This window comes from Pseudophryne corroboree, chromosome 3, assembly GCF_028390025.1.
Source record: "Pseudophryne corroboree isolate aPseCor3 chromosome 3, aPseCor3.hap2, whole genome shotgun sequence".
Lineage (NCBI taxonomy): Eukaryota > Metazoa > Chordata > Amphibia > Anura > Myobatrachidae > Pseudophryne > Pseudophryne corroboree.
In genome coordinates, this window is record NC_086446.1 from 175,846,828 (window position 1) to 175,863,114 (window position 16,287).

Sequence of the window (16,287 nt, forward strand, 5' to 3'; positions counted from 1 at the left end):
CAACCTCCACTCCCCCCCACGCACACACTCACCCTCCACACTCCTAACAACACGCACGCACCCTCCACTGCCCTTTCCCCCCACTCTCCCCCCCCCCTTTTCCTCTCCCCGCCCCTCCACACACACTCACCATCCACACTCCTAACACCACGCACACACCCTCCACTTCCCTTTCCCCTGCCCCCAACACACACACAAAACACCTACCCATCTTTGCTACACCACCACCCAATAACAACCACCCCTTCCCCCATCGCCTTCACACCACTAGGGGAAACAACCCTAACACACACAACACTACATTTAACAAACAAACCCACACCTACGCAACCACCTGGCCAACACCACCGCGCACACCGCAAGCCCATCCCACAACCACAATACACCCATACCGCCCACCCAGCCACCACAAATACAACACCCATCCAACACAACCACAGCACAACCTTACCCATCTGACTAATCCTTCCACCCCCCTCCCCTCCCCTCCCATGCACACACCACAAACCCCAGAAAAACCCTCCACCATCCAACCACCCATCCTATGTGGACCTCCTCCACCCATGCCAACTTCAAACCCCCTCACCTATCCCCCAGCCACCCAACTCCTTCCCACACTACACCTCCTATCACCACCCCCATCCCTCAGCCCTACGCAAAAACATATACAGGCAGTGACCCCTCTCCACACACTTGCACAAGGACCATAAATCATCACCCACAGCATTTCAGCAAACCACACCCCAAACTACGTACCCTTCACAAAAAACACTCCACCACACACATTCCCTTCAACACCCTCCACAATCCAGCCACACACCACCCTAACCCTATCGCACACCCACCTCCCTCCCTCTGCACCCAACTAATTCGGTCAAACCATCAAAACACCATCTACCCCACAACACTACCCCCATAGCCTAAAGCCACTAATACGCCAATTCCAACATCTGCTAACACAACACACCTCTGCCCCAACAAACACCCTAACACCACATCCACTTCACCTTGCCACACACATAAACAATCTACCCACCGCTCCCACAAAAACACAATAGGCGCACCCTCCAAACAAACCCCAGATCCCACAACAACAGTTCAGCATACTCCCTAAACCTCCATCCACCAACAACAACTTTGCAAACAGTAACCCTCACAGCTATGAACAAAACCCTCCCACAACGACAACACACAACAAACCCCGCCACTACAATTACACCACAACGCCTCACAAACACATCCATCTACCACCCAAGCACAATAGCGAACAACCACCTTTCAGAAAAACCCCGCACCTTGCACCTCAACACACCCTTCCACATCCCTCTAACCTACTCACCACCCACCCTCCCATGCACACACCACACGACCCTACACAAATCGCCCTATGCAGACATTCCTTAGCCATGGCACCTTCGCCCACCGTACCCCTTATCCCCACACCTACAACTCCACCAAGTGCAACATCGCACGCCCCCTCAGCAAACCCCCACCCCTAGCCCAAAGTATACAGTCACCGGACCACATCCACCATCCAGCCTTACTCTGCTCAGCCACCAACCACAGCTTCTTCGGGACAGCCCACCCAATACATGTACCCCTTAACGCAAAACACTCCACCAACCACAGTCCCTTCAGCCCCCTACACAATGCACCCCAAAGCCACCCAAAACCTATCACATACAAACTTTACCCCTAACCTTAACCCACATACACCACCACCCACACCCTCCCCCCCACCAACACCACCTTGCACTTGGCTTTGCCACATCCTGCACCCCCTCTCAACCTACCTGTCCACCAGCCCTTCCTCCCTCACACACACACTTTGCCTTCACCCACCCTGATTGCCATCCCCCCATAGCAAACCCTCCACCACTCACATCATGTACACACCACATTTCCACCCACCACTCTAAAACATCACCCCCATCCACACGACCCTTTCACATAAAACCATCTTCCACATGCACCGCACACAACACCATCCCTCTCTGCATTCTATCGCTACCTACATCATAAAACACAACAACCACCCAAAAATCCCTACCCCTCAACACAACCCCACCTGCAACTCCACCTCACCCACCTCCACATCAGCTGCACCTCACAAGCACATCCCCCAAACAAGCTAACCCCATACCTAACATCCACCGTCCACACATACACCACCCAACCATTCCCCCATGCACCATCCCCCTAACCCACTCCCCACCCCTTCCTTACAGCACCCCACCCCAAATGCCCTCCATTATCCCACCACACTCCCCATGTGCAACTCCCCCACCCATGCCACGTTCCAACACCCACCCATGTCCCCGTGTACCCCACAAACACAAATCCAACAAGTACTACACCACCTAACACCTACACCGTCCCTTACCCCTGTATACGCAGTCACCGGCCACCATCCACGGTTCAACCCATACACACTCATTCACCCTCCCCAGCATCTTACAGGGCCACAGGCCAAACTTACTAACACTCACACACACCACCACACAAAACACATTACCTTCACCACCATCAACAATCCAAAGCCAACCCTCACACTCCCTAACACACACATCCTCAATCCCTAACCCATCTAACCTCCCCACCACACCCACAAAACCCCCTAAGCACCTATGCACACCCTGCCAAACGCAACACTCCCTCTCAACCCACCTACACACCACATGTTCCTCCCTCACACACAGCACATCCGTTCCACCTTGAAAAATTCCATACCCCCCACTGCTAACCCTCCACCACTCCCAACATACACATACCCCATTTATACCACCACCTCTGCACCAACATCCCCATCCACAAGGCCATTTTACAATCAAGCATCCACCACACGCACCACCTACAACAACCCTCCCCACAAACAGTCAAGACCTCAATCACGGGGCAACGCCAACACACACACGTCTCCACCTCACTACACCCACCCCCTTTCACATACAAACTACACACCATGTACACTTTTACCCCACATCCACACAACACACACCTGCCCAACACCCACAACACCTCACAATAACATCCACCAAACACTGTAGCCCCATACTTGACACACAGCTTGTGCAAATACACCACCCCTGCAGCTCACACGAAACCTCAACAAAACCATCAACCTCTCCCTACCCTACTCTCCACCCCTTCCATGAACACTACAAAGCCCCCCATACCCTTCACCATCCACCCACACACCCCATGTGGAACTCCACCACCTATGGCAGCCTCGGACATACCCTCCCCAATCCCCCTGCCACACACACCCACAACTCCAACAAGCCCAACACCTCCTGCCCCCTCCACCATCCCTCAGCCCACAGGGGTGTAGCCCTATATGACGGTGTGAAGAGCGCCCGTAGGGCGCGATGAATCACCTAGTTGTATTATATGTATCTATTTCATGTTTTCCTCAGAGCACAGAATCCTCAATATTATATATTCTTTACTGATACAGGGAATAAATAGTTGTGTCATATGTAGAGGTAGATTTATCAAAGCTTGCAGAGATAAAGTGGCGAGAGATAAAGTACCAAACAATCAACCCTAACTGCCATGTTACAGGCTGTGGGGCTAATTTATCATTGAGTGATAAAACTTATTACACATGATAAATGGGGCTCCAATCAGCTCATAACTGTCATGTTTTTGAAAAATGACAGTTTGGAGCTAATTGGCTGGAACACTATTTACCATATGCAACAAGTTTTATCATTCACACGTTATATCACTCATTGATAAATTAGCCCCAGTGTTTGAAAAAATGACAGGAGCTGATTTGTTGGTACTTTATCTCTCTCCAAGCTTTGATAAATCTGCCCCTAAAACTTTTATTCTTCTGGCAAGAGCAACACAATTCTATTACCTGACACCTCATACAACCCATTGTCCATTTTTTTCAAGGTCACTTTATTATTTTAAATTCCATATTAAAAGTTTTGTTCTAACCATAAGAGTGCCCCCACACCAGAGTATCTTTTTTTTCTCCATACATGATCCAGGTCCTCTATTGTCATTGTCAGCGCCAGCAGTCTGCTGTATGTGAGCAGGGTGCTGCGTTTTATTGCTGCAGGAGGTATACTGAAGAATGGCAATCAGGCACCAGCGCAGTAGCATCTATACTTCTGCACGCCGAAACGCAAGAGTCAGAGGTTGGGGCACCTGAGGAGTAGGAGCTCCTTCACCTAGCAGCAATTGTTAGGTGATTAGTCTACTGTACACCCAGAAACCTGAGGCCTGATTGGAATTGGACTCAAACCCGATGGTTTACGTACAAATCAGATGTTTGTGGCTCTGCACAGGTGCAAGACTCGTTCTTGATTGACATGGGGTGGTCTTCAGTTTGCCGGCTGTCGGGATCCCGGCACACAGTATACCGGCGCCGGAATCCCGACAGCCGGCATACCGACACTTTATCTCCCTCTTGGGGGTCCACGACCCCCCTGGAGGGATAATAAATATACGTGCGCCACCGTGCCTGCAGCATGGCGAGCGCAGCGAGCCCGCAAGGGGCTCATTTGCGCTCGCCACACTGTCAGTATGCCGGCAGTCGGGATTCCAGCGCCGGTATGCTGGTCGCCGGGAGCCCGGCCGCTGGCATACAATACTACACCCATTGACATGCTGCTGCGTTTGGGGTGGAGGCGGGGGAATTGTAGCAGGGGCAGCAACCAGCACCATTCTTCAAAATGGGGGCAAGACACAGACTTCCTAGACTCGGCTGTCCAGATCCTATGGCCAGTCTGAGTAATGGTGTGTACATACGGTGAGATATTTTCTTAAGATTTTGACTATATAGTCAAAATCGTAAGAAAAGTTAGTGCAGATCGGAAGGTGAAAGTCACCTTGCGATCCCGATTCGCGCGGTCGGCATCGCAAGAATAGATAGACTGTGCAGGCAAGACAATTTTGACTATCTCTGTAGAAGAGATAGTCAAAATTGACACTTAGCCAAAATCGCACATAGTCAGTATCGCAAGCACATACCGAGTGTGCTTGTAACACTGACTATGGGGGTCATTCCGAGTTGATCGTAGCTGTGCTAAATTTAGCACAGCTACGATCATTCACTCTGACATGCGGGGGGACGCCCAGCACAGGGCTAGTCCGCCCCACATGTCAGTGCTGCCCCCCGCGCGCTTAATGCCGCCGACCAGCCCCCTCCCGCCCAGCGACCGCCTGTCTCAGAGGCGATCGCTAGGCAATGATGGCTGCCATGCGCCGGCGCACTGCAGCGCTGGCGCATGCGCAGTTCCGACCCGATCGCTGCGAGAAACTGCAGCGAGCGATCGGAATTACCCCCCATGTCCCAATCTAGCCCCTGTCGCATAGTGAGAATCGGGCATAGCCCGAATCTCACCGTGTGTATGGGCCTGAAGATTCAGCTTGTGCAGACTGACAAAGATCTGCTAATATTCACTACCAATAGTTACAATGGTGATCTGAGGCTGCCTCCTCGGACGTAACACTCAGATCTCACAAATGCATGCAGGAGGTGCCTATCTCCTGCACTTTATTTGTATCGAATTGCACAGCTGCTTCCCTGCGACTGTGCAATTCCATACAAATTGGAATCAGGCCCTTGATCCATAGCTCCTGTGTTTGCATGAAGTGCCTCTTGAAAGTTTACCTGTTGATAGATCTTGAATAGCACTTATTCAGCTTCAGCTGCAGTTTTGCTATTTAAGCAAAACTGCATACGATCGAATGATGGGGTTCGCCCAGCACAGAGCAAAGCCGCCCAGCATGCTAAGTGCCCCCAGCGCTGCGATCACAATCTAATTAGAACACGATCGCAGCAACTAGGGCCGACCTCTGCCTGTGCAGCCTGGCTAGGAAGGCAGGCACACTACCACATTTTTTTTTGCAGCAGCTGCATGTGATGTCACGCAGCCACCTTGAAACGGTGTCCAGACCACTCCCCCATGACGCTGCTTCGCTGCCACCCCCGCCGCTGTCAATCACAGTGCAAGGGCATTCTTCAGGGATGCGATCACACTGTGAAGATCTGCACACGCGCTGTGCGGCCCCTGCGCATATGCCTGCAAATCGCCCATTTGCAATTTTCGAACATTTGCAACTGTAGCTGAATAAGGTCCTTAGGCCGGAATTCAATTATACCCGATAAATTACCGTGGGAGAAATCGGGAGATAGCCTAAGGCTATCCAATTAGACTCCCGATTTCACCCAATAGCCTTGTTAATGCCCATTAAAGTACCGTGTTAATGCACCTTTTAACCCCCAAGTTATCGGGAATATTTTCTCGACCCACTGGTGAAAAAAAACGAGTTTTATGGTAAGAACCTACCTTTGTTAAAACTCTTTCTGCGAGGTACACTGGGCTCCACAAGGAAAGACATAGGGGTGTAGAGTAGGATCTTGATCCGAGGCACCAACAGGCTCAAAAGCTTTGACTGTTCCCAGAATGCATAGCGCCGCCTCCTCTATAACCCCGCCTCCCTGTACAGGAGCTCAGTTTTTAGTTAACCAGCCCAATGCAGTAGCAAGAAAAGAGACGACAACGGTTAGTAGCCACATACACCACACTCTCACGACAGGAGAAGTGTCAGCAGCTAATGCCATACCAACCCAAAGAAGCTAAGTGCGTCAGGGAGGGCGCCTTGTGGAGCCCAGTGTACCTCGCAGAAAGAGTTTTAACAAAGGTAAGTTCTTACCATAAAACTCGTTTTCTGCTGCGGGGTACACTGGGCTCCACAAGGAAAGACATAGGGGATGTCCTAAAGCAGTTCCTTATGGGAGGGGACACACTGTAGCGGGCACAAGAACCCGGCGTCCAAAGGAAGCATCCTGGGAAGCGGCAGTATCGAAGGCATAGAACCTTATGAACATGTTCACAGAGGACCATGTAGCCGCCTTGCACAATTGTTCAAGGGTCGCACCACGGCGGGCCGCCCAAGAAGGTCCAACAGACCGAGTAGAATGGGCCGTAATGTGAGCAGGAGCCGATAGACCAGCCCTCACATAAGCATGTGCAATCACCATTCTAATCCATCTGGCCAAAGTTGGCTTGTGAGCAGGCCAGCCCCGTTTGTGAAATCCAAACAGCACAAAGAGAGAATCAGATTTCCTAATAGAAGCAGTTCTCTTCACATAGCTACGGAGAGCCCGTACCACATCCAAAGACCGATCTTTGGGAGACAGCTCAGGAGAAACAAGTGCCGGAACCACAATCTCCTGGTTAAGGTGGAACGAAGAAACCACCTTAGGTAAATATCCGGGACGAGTCCTAAGAACCGCTCGGTCACGGTGAAATATCAGATATGGGGAACTACAAGACAAGGCACCCAAATCCGACACTCTTCTAGCTGAAGCAATAGCCAGCAGAAACACCACCTTAAGGGAAAGCCACTTAAGATCAGCTGAACCAAGAGGTTCAAACGGAGACTCTTGTAACGCCTCTAAAACCACCGACAAGTCCCAAGGAGCCACAGGCGGGACATAGGGAGGTTGGATTCGCAACACACCCTGAGTAAAGGTATGCACATCAGGTAAGGTCGCAATCTTTCTCTGAAACCACACCGACAAGGCAGATACTTGAACCTTGAGGGAGGCCAGACGCAGGCCTAAATCCAGGCCCTGCTGAAGAAAGGCCAACAACTTGGAAGCGTCATAATTGTGAGATGTGCACCAAACAAAGTAAAAATGCCAGACCCTATAGTAAATCCGAGCAGAAGCCGGTTTCCGGGCCCGTAACATAGATTGAATGACTGCCTCAGAAAACCCTTTAGCCCTTAAGACGGAAGCTTCAAGAGCCACGCCGTCAAAGAAAGCCGGGCTAGGTCCTGGTAGACACAGGGGCCCTGAACGAGGTGGTCTGGGCGTTGTGGAAGTAGAATTGGACGCTCTGACGATAGGCCCTGCAGGTCTGAGAACCAGTACCGTCTGGGCCACGCCGGGGCTATGAGAAGCAGAATTCCTCTTTCTTGCTTGAACTTCCGAATTACCCTGGGCAGGAGTGACACCGGAGGGAACACGTACGGCAGCCGAAACCTCCACGGAACCGCCAGCGCATCCACGAATGCTGCTTGAGGATCCCTTGTCCTCGCTCCGAAGACCAGAACCTTGTGATTGTGTCGAGACGCCATCAGATCCATGTCTGGAAGGCCCCATTTTTCCACTAGGAGTTGAAACACTTCTGGATGGAGGTCCCACTCGCCGGCAAGCACATCCTGACGACTGAGAAAGTCCGCTTCCCAATTCAGGACTCCCGGAATGAATATTGCCGATATGGCCGGTAGATGGCGTTCCGCCCAATGTAGAATCCGTGAGACTTCCTTCATTGCCAAACGGCTTTGAGTGCCGCCTTGATGGTTTATGTAAGCCACTGTGGTGGCGTTGTCTGACTGTACTTGAACAGGACGGTTCTGAATTAAATGCTGGGCCAGGGTCAACGCATTGAAGACCGCCCGCATTTCCAGAATGTTGATCGAGAGGAGAGATTCCTCCTTGGTCCACCGACTCAGAAGGGAGTGTTGCTCCATCACCCCTCCCCAACCTCTGAGACTGGCATCTGTCGTCAACAGGACCCAGTCGGATATCCAGAAGGGACGGCCCCTGGACTATCGTTGGTCCTGGAGCCACCAGAGCAGCGACAGACGGACCTCCGGAGTCAATGAGATCATGTGAGACCTGATCCGGTGAGGCAGGCCGTCCCACTTGGCTATAATTAGCCTCTGGAGGGGGCGAGAATGGAATTGAGCATACTCCACCATGTCGAATGCTGACACCATGAGGCCCAGCACCTGCATCGCCGAATTTATCGACACTTGCGGACGAGAAAGGAAGCAACGAATCCTGTCCTGAAGCTTCAGGACTTTCTCCTGAGACAAGAACCACCGCTGGTTGTGAGTGTCCAATAGCGCTCCCAGGTGCACCGTGCTCTGAGCAGGGATCAGGGAGGATTTCTTCCAGTTGATGAGCCACCCATGGGCTTGTAGAAACCGGACAGTCATATCCAGATGACGTAGGAGAAGTTCTGGGGAATTTGCCAGGATTAACAAGTCGTCCAGATACGGCAGTATCCTGACCCCTTGACGGCGGAGTACCACCGTCATCACCACCATAACTTTGGTGAAAACTCGCGGAGCCGTAGTTAAACCAAAAGGTAACGCCCGAAACTGGTAATGGAGGTCGCCAATCGCAAACCTCAGGTATTGCTGATGTGACACTGCTATAGGAATATGCAGGTAAGCATCCTGTATGTCCAGTGAGACCATGTAGTTCCCAGGTTCCAAGGCCAGAACTATAGAGCGAAGGGTTTCCATACGGAACTTGGAAACTTTCACAAACCTGTTCAATGCCTTGAGGTTGAGAATGGGCCGGGAGGACCCATTCGGTTTCGGGACCAGAAACAGCGGAGAATAGTACCCCCGGCCCCTCTGAGCAAGAGGCACCTGTACGACGACTCCTGTATCCAGGAGGGTCTGTACCACCGAATGTAAAGTGTTTGCCTTTGTCTGGTCCAACGGGACGTCTGTCCGAAAAAATCGAAGAGGGGGTCGGTTTTTGAAGACTATGGCGTAACCTCGTGTGACGACTTCCCGTACCCAGGTATATGAAGTGGTCTTCAACCATTCCTGGGTATACCTTATGACGCTTGAACCTATCTGGTTTCTTAGGAGGGGCGGATGGCTCGGGATCATCCGTAATCTGTAAAATCAACTTAATAGCCTCCAAAAGATCAGGAACATCCACATGTGAACTACCCTCCCCCTCAGCGGTATCTGTGTCAGAATCTGTGGAGTCAGTGTAAGCGCCATCTTCATCAGACGAGGTGTCAGTGACAGCAGTGGATTGTGAGGAGATAAGAGCTCGCTTAGAGGACCCCTTGGTCTTAGGCGAGCGAGGGTCAGACTTTTTAGTAGTCAAGGACTGGTTCAACTTCTTCAATTGCGCAGACAAATTATCCGCCCACGGCGGGTTAGCTGCAGGGACCACATACGGTTGTACCGGCATAGGAGGTCCCATAGGGGGTGTTAGTTTAGTAACTAGCGTATGTAGAAGCATGGAGAAAGCAGCCCACGGTGGGTCATTATGCACCCCCGTTGCCAGAGTCCCACTGGGGGGCAAGGAGCCCCCAGAACCAGAGCCCACAGCTGCTTTGGTCTCCTCATAGGGATCTGTGGCTTCAGCAACACCGGCAGTGTGTTCAGCCCCAGAACCGTTATGCTCAGAAGCAGACATGATATAACTTGCAGTATCAGGTAACACAGTACAATTGTCAGCAGCACAATACCTCTTGCCCAAACCCCTGCGCAGTGTAGTCAGCACAATCAGGGATACAGGAGAGATATGGTGACTAAAATCACAGAGAAAAATACGTATTAAGGTATATCTTGTGAAAATCCTATATAACTAGAAAACCTGTCGCACCAAGCCCCCTCAGGTTATAGAATATAGGGATAGCAAGTTGAGTGAGAGACACGAAATGGAAACCACTCAGCAAGCTAATGCACACACATATAGGGGGTCATTCCGAGTTGTTCGCTCGCTAGCAGATTTTAGCAGCATTGCACACGCTAGGCCGCCGCCCTCTGGGAGTGTATCTTAGCTTAGCAGAATAGGGAACGAAAGATTAGCAGAATTGCGAATAGAAAATTCTTAGCAGTTTCTGAGTAGCTCGAGACTTACTCCTACACTGCGATCAGCTCAGCCCGTTTCGTTCCTGGTTTGACGTCACAAACACGCCCTGCCACTCCCCCGTTTCTCCAGACACTCCCGCGTTTTATCCTGGCACGCCTGCGTTTTTCCACACACTCCCAGAAAACGGCCAGTTTCCGCCCAGAAAAACCCACTTCCTGTCAATCATACTCCGATCACTTCAACGATGGAAATTCTTAGTTCGGACGTGAGTAAATCTACTAAGTTTTGAGCTAAAATACTTAGCGCATGTGCACTGCGTACCATGCGCATGCGCATTTTCACCTTAATCGCTCCGTTGCGAAAATCGGCAACGAGCGAACAACTCGGAATGACCCCCATAGTCACAGTTATACAATGCAGAGGTTATTACTAACAATAATACTGCACTGGACCAGCTTATATATATAGCTAAATAGTCAATAGATATAACACTGCACAGTAAGAACTGGATGTATATCACAGGGTACCTGTACCAGAGAACCCTGACTAAGGGGGTAATTCTGAGTTGATCGCAGCAGGAATTTTGTTAGTAGTTGGGCAAAAGCATGTACATATTGGGAAGGGCAGATATAACATGTGCAGAGAGAGTTAGATTTGGGTGTGGTGTGTTCATTCTGCAATCTAAATTGCAGTGTAAAAATAAAGCAGCCAGTATTTACCCTGCACAGAAACAAAATAACCCACCCAAATCTAACTCTCTCTGCAAATGTTATATCTGCCCCCCCCCCCTGCAGTGCACATGGTTTTGCCCAACTGCTAAAAAATTTCCTGCTGCGATCAACTTGGAATTACCCCTAGATGCACTCTTTCTTAACTAACACTGTCTAATTGACATGTAGAATACTTAAGTGTCATGTAAAGTCACAGCGCTGTCAACCAGGCGGCTTTACAAAGGAAGATTTGCCCAAGCAGTCCCAGGAACAGTGTAGCTGAGAGAAATGGCGCCCACACACTGACAGGGAGTGAGGGAGAGACCGATATGCAGCTCGAGGGCGGGAACATTTGCTGGAAATGGCGCCCTGGGGTTGGGGGAGGGACTCCAGGTCTAAGCCTTATCCCTTCTGCTGGCAAAACCACCAGGTACTGCGGGCTACATACAAAAAAGGTTTTAAGAGAAAACCTGACCTGCACCCATGCCCTGGTGATCTAGTGGGATCGCCTGTACTACCACAGTGTCCACCGGCAGCGCGCATGGCCCGCCTCACACCGACCGCGCCAGATCGCGATAAAGCATGGTCCCGCGAGCGGGACCCACTCACCACCTCCCGAAGTGCGACCACGCGATCCCGGAGAGCCCCCTTTGTGTGTGCCTGACTCAGAAGAAAACCGGAGCCTCCTGTAGTTACCCCGCAAGCAGGGCTCGGGAGTGTACAGCGCCGCTGGGGAGAGCTGGAGCTGCAGCAGTGAATGTCACTAGACATGTACACACGGCTACAGCCCTTGAAGTCTTCACTTTTCTTCTCAAAAAAAGCTCTTCTTAGGACTGCCCAGAGCAGCCCCTCTGTTATGTATTTGCTATCTGCGGCACCAACTACAAAACTGAGCTCCTGTGCAGGGAGGCGGGGTTATAGAGGAGGCGGCGCTATGCATTCTGGGAACAGTCAAAGCTTTTGAGCCTGTTGGTGCCTCGGATCAAGATCCTACTCTACACCCCTATGTCTTTCCTTATGGAGCCCAGTGTACCCCGCAGCAGAAACAACCTGATAACTCCTGGCTATCCAATTAGCCCTTGGGGATCAATTAGCCCACCGCAATCTACCACAGCTAACCGAACCCTGACCTTAACCTGCTTGTTTACCTGTGGCATCAACTCTGCTGGATAACGTTGCCAGACCTGTTTATTTGTCAGTGTCTGTGCATTATCTGCTTGGATGAAAAAATAAAACATTTTAGAAATAAACCCCCTGATGCTGGGGCCTCACATAGCGGTCAAGCGGGGTTTCTGTGTGCACACGGATATCCCGCAGAACAGGATCCGGCCAGTGACACACGGGATTTAATAGAAAACAGTGCGGCGCCGAATGTATGTGTTCATACTGAAATCCTGCCGTCTGGCCCAACCGCAGCATGCTGTGGTTGGATCCCGCAGCGGCGGGACTGACACACATATGTGGGCACAGTCTCCTTACAGCTGGACCCACTTGGCCGCTATGAGTGGCCCCAGCCTAAGGAAACTGTGCATGGGCAATGTATAACAACACAATGATGGTGAACTACATTTTCATATATTAACGTGTAGATTGTATACACAGTGCCAGTATTCTGAATCCAATCAAATTGTGAATTTGTTTGCATATACTTTTTAGTCATTTGACTTGATGGCACATCGGGAAGCCTGCACGCTGCGGTATTACTTGCATACATATTTTTGGTTTGGGTCGGGGTCAGGCAAGATTCTCCTGCTTTGTATTTTGCTCTTATCTTCTGTGTTTCAAGAAACATCTCTTATCTTCTGTGTTTCAAGAAAGATTGCACAACATGCAAATAGCTAAGGACAGGCCCGGGAGCAGGCTCCTCCTCATTGCACCGTCGTGCTGTCCTTGGTCCCGGTTCCTTACTCCCCCTCCCTTCTGCTCTCTGCGCACCCTGACTTCATGGGTAACGGGCGCCCCGTCGTGCTGATCGTTGGATCGGGGATCTCTGGCCTGGGAGCAGCCGAAAGGCTGCACAAACATGGCTTCCGTCACATAAAGATCCTGGAGGCTACTGGGAGGACAGGAGGCCGGATCCGGACACAGAGATTCGGTAACATTACAAATGCTCGCAACGCAGTTACAGTATATGGGAATAATACCGCATTAAATGAATGCATGAGAGCCGGGTGCAGAGCGGCCTCGTGTTCCTACTGTCTTGTAATTTGCAGTAGCGGCCCGTAATAGGAAGACACCTGCAGTTTTCCTTTTGGCCACTAGGTGTCTCTCTACAACATTGAAAAGTGCAGTATTGCCAGACTTGGTAGAGACTCACGGGAGGGATTTAAGTTCCAGTTAATCTTCAGAAGAACTCAATAAAATAGGCAGTAACATATAAGTCATGGGGGATACAGTCATTAGGTCGACCACTACTGGTCGACATAGTAACTAGGTCGACATGGAAAAAGGTTGACAGGAGTTTTTCACATTTTTTTTCTATTTTTTTTAACTTTTTCATACCTTACGATCCACTTGAACTACAACTGGGAATAGTAACCTGTGCGAGCGCAGCGAGGCACCTTGCCCGAAGCATGGCGACCGAAGCGAGCCATATGAGGGTACACGGTGCACTAATTGGGGTTCCCCATAACTTTACGAAGAAAACGACACCAGAAAAAGTAAAAAAACTCATGTCAACCTTTTTCCATGTCGACCTAATGACCATGTCGACCTAATGACTGTCGACCTAATGACTGTCGACCTAATGACCCATACTCAGTCATGGAAATGTCGGAATATAAACACAAATTTCTTTCAGGGACAGAAAGCAAATAAACCTGTAGATTATTTTATGGCAAGCTTCAATTCTCAGTGATGTGCCTCTGTGATGTTCGGCTGCGAACATCACCTTCTATTAACATAGGGTGACCATAATATCCCTTTAATCTGAGACACCTATGATTTACACAGGTTCTGTGGGTGGCTAAAACCAGGTGAAATTCAGGCTACAGTTTAGCCAGCCACAGAACCTGTGTAAATCATAGGTGTCCCAGATTAAAGGGATATTATGGTCACCCTAAAATTTAACATGGCCAAAATCTCTTAATTTTCCATGTCTATGAGGTGCAAGGAAAAAGTACTGATTGTTACTCACCTTCACCTTAGAGTTACAGGAGGCACTATGCCCCCGTTGAGATTCATTGATTCTCATCCTTTGGCTGTCAGATAATGATTGCTATAGCAATATGGCCATATAAAGATTTCTGGAGATTTAGGGGCATATGTATCAAAGCTTGGAGAGAGATAGAGTGGACAGTACCAACCAACCAGCTCCTAGCTGTCATTTTTCAAACACAGGGTTAGATTTACTATCCTTCTTTAAGGGGTAATGCGCTATCTGCACACGTTATGTGCCGCAGATAGCGCATCCCATGATGTATTATCCCGTTGACTCACTATTGTAAGAAGGGGCGGTATGCGCCTTCTGCCTTATCGGCGCCTCTATCTGTTAGACAGAGCTCCAATAAGCTTGCTTACTTATAAACGTTCGGTGTGCCCGAACGTTATTCTCTCCTACCCTGTTCCTCTTTGTCTCCCAGATTCAGCGCTGCGGGTCTCCAAACAGTTACTCTTTTTTTTTTTATGTTCTTTAAGTAAACTTTATTGTTTTAATACAGTGGGTTCCCGCTGATATGACAGATTCAACGGCCTTTCACCTAACAGACCCCTGTGCCGCAGCACACTAGAATCTCCGGCGTCCACGCTATCAAACCGTGCATGCTCCCGCATAACTCCCGAAAGGCAGGCTGGGAGTTACGGGACGGCGCAGGTGCGGATGTAGATGATGAAGACGAGGATGACAGTCGTTATGGGAAGATGCCTATCACCAGAGGGGTGAGATACCGCGCTCCCATAACGAACAAAGCAGCCTTAATAAATGCAACGGAAAAGAGGTCCCGCTTCACCACGATAATGCGGTTGAAGCAGGACCTTGCATACAAAGAACCTTATCAGCATTTTAATAAATCTACCCCACAGTCTGTAGCATGGCATTTAGGAGCTGATTGGTTGGTACCAATGGCGGATGCAGCACCGACTACCTTGTGCAGGTGCAGAACGCTAAACACATATAAACATACATGTGCAAATGTATGTAATATATGTGCTGACTTTTTGTCCTGGATATACTGTGGCGCTGCTATAGAAAAGCAGTGTGTACCACTGTCAGAGGATGACAAGCTATGAATTTGGCAGGCTTGGCATTAGCCAGCCCTGTAATCCCGCATTTCACTCCCTCTCCATTTCTGCACAAGAACAGATGTTCTTCTTATACCGAGACCCAGACATTGCCCTAAAAATGCACCCTCGCTAGAGTTTACCTGTTTGCATTTGAATAACACAATATGCTCCTTTAAGCAGAACACGCTAAACACTGCACCTTGCAGATGCTATCATTTTCACATGCAAAATTAAGGCTTTCCTCTTAAAATTGAGCACATTCATTGAAAAAGACACATGATAACACAGAATATAAGCAGTGTGCTGTCAGGAATGATCCTTACTACTTATTCTATAACATTAGATGAAATGTGGCTGGAATGCGGAGGCATTTTTGAAATAGAGGTTGATGCTACTATATCTCCCGTCTCCACATGATATTAATGCCACAGTTCCCACAGTATATTAACCCTTTGTGTATGCACACGATAGCCCAAACATTCTATTAATACTTTACCACGCACACACAAAACGGCCCCCATGGTATATTACATTGTATATACACACACAGCTTGATTAAGGCTACTTAAGACTGGGATGCCTAAACAGCAATATTTGGGACAAGGGGAGAAGGTCCTCGTGCGTAACCCTTTGGCATGCGCACAAAAAGGGGATGTGCCCACACTTCATTCACCCATTCCATACTTATGCTGGGGGTGTACACATCGGGTGGAACAGTATTGTCCTGCTAAAATCATGATGGTTGGGGGGCAT

General features: G+C 49.8%; 1 protein-coding gene and 1 long non-coding RNA gene across 4 annotated transcripts in view; one reads left to right on the forward strand and one right to left on the reverse strand.

The window, feature by feature from the left end:
* Positions 1-16,287, reverse strand: part of LOC135055035 (uncharacterized) — a 272,995-nt gene that overhangs the window by 163,966 nt on the left and 92,742 nt on the right. The window lies entirely within an intron of this gene.
* Positions 13,169-16,287, forward strand: part of LOC135055031 (peroxisomal N(1)-acetyl-spermine/spermidine oxidase-like) — a 38,544-nt gene continuing 35,425 nt past the window's right edge. Inside the window, exon 1 of one of the 3 annotated variants that reach the window (XM_063958610.1) lies at positions 13,169-13,408. In XM_063958610.1, coding sequence (XP_063814680.1) covers positions 13,258-13,408 — 151 coding nt within the window. In that variant the 5' untranslated portion in view covers positions 13,169-13,257. The remainder of the gene's footprint in view (positions 13,409-16,287) is intronic. The other 2 variants (XM_063958608.1, XM_063958609.1) reach the window with 2 other exon arrangements.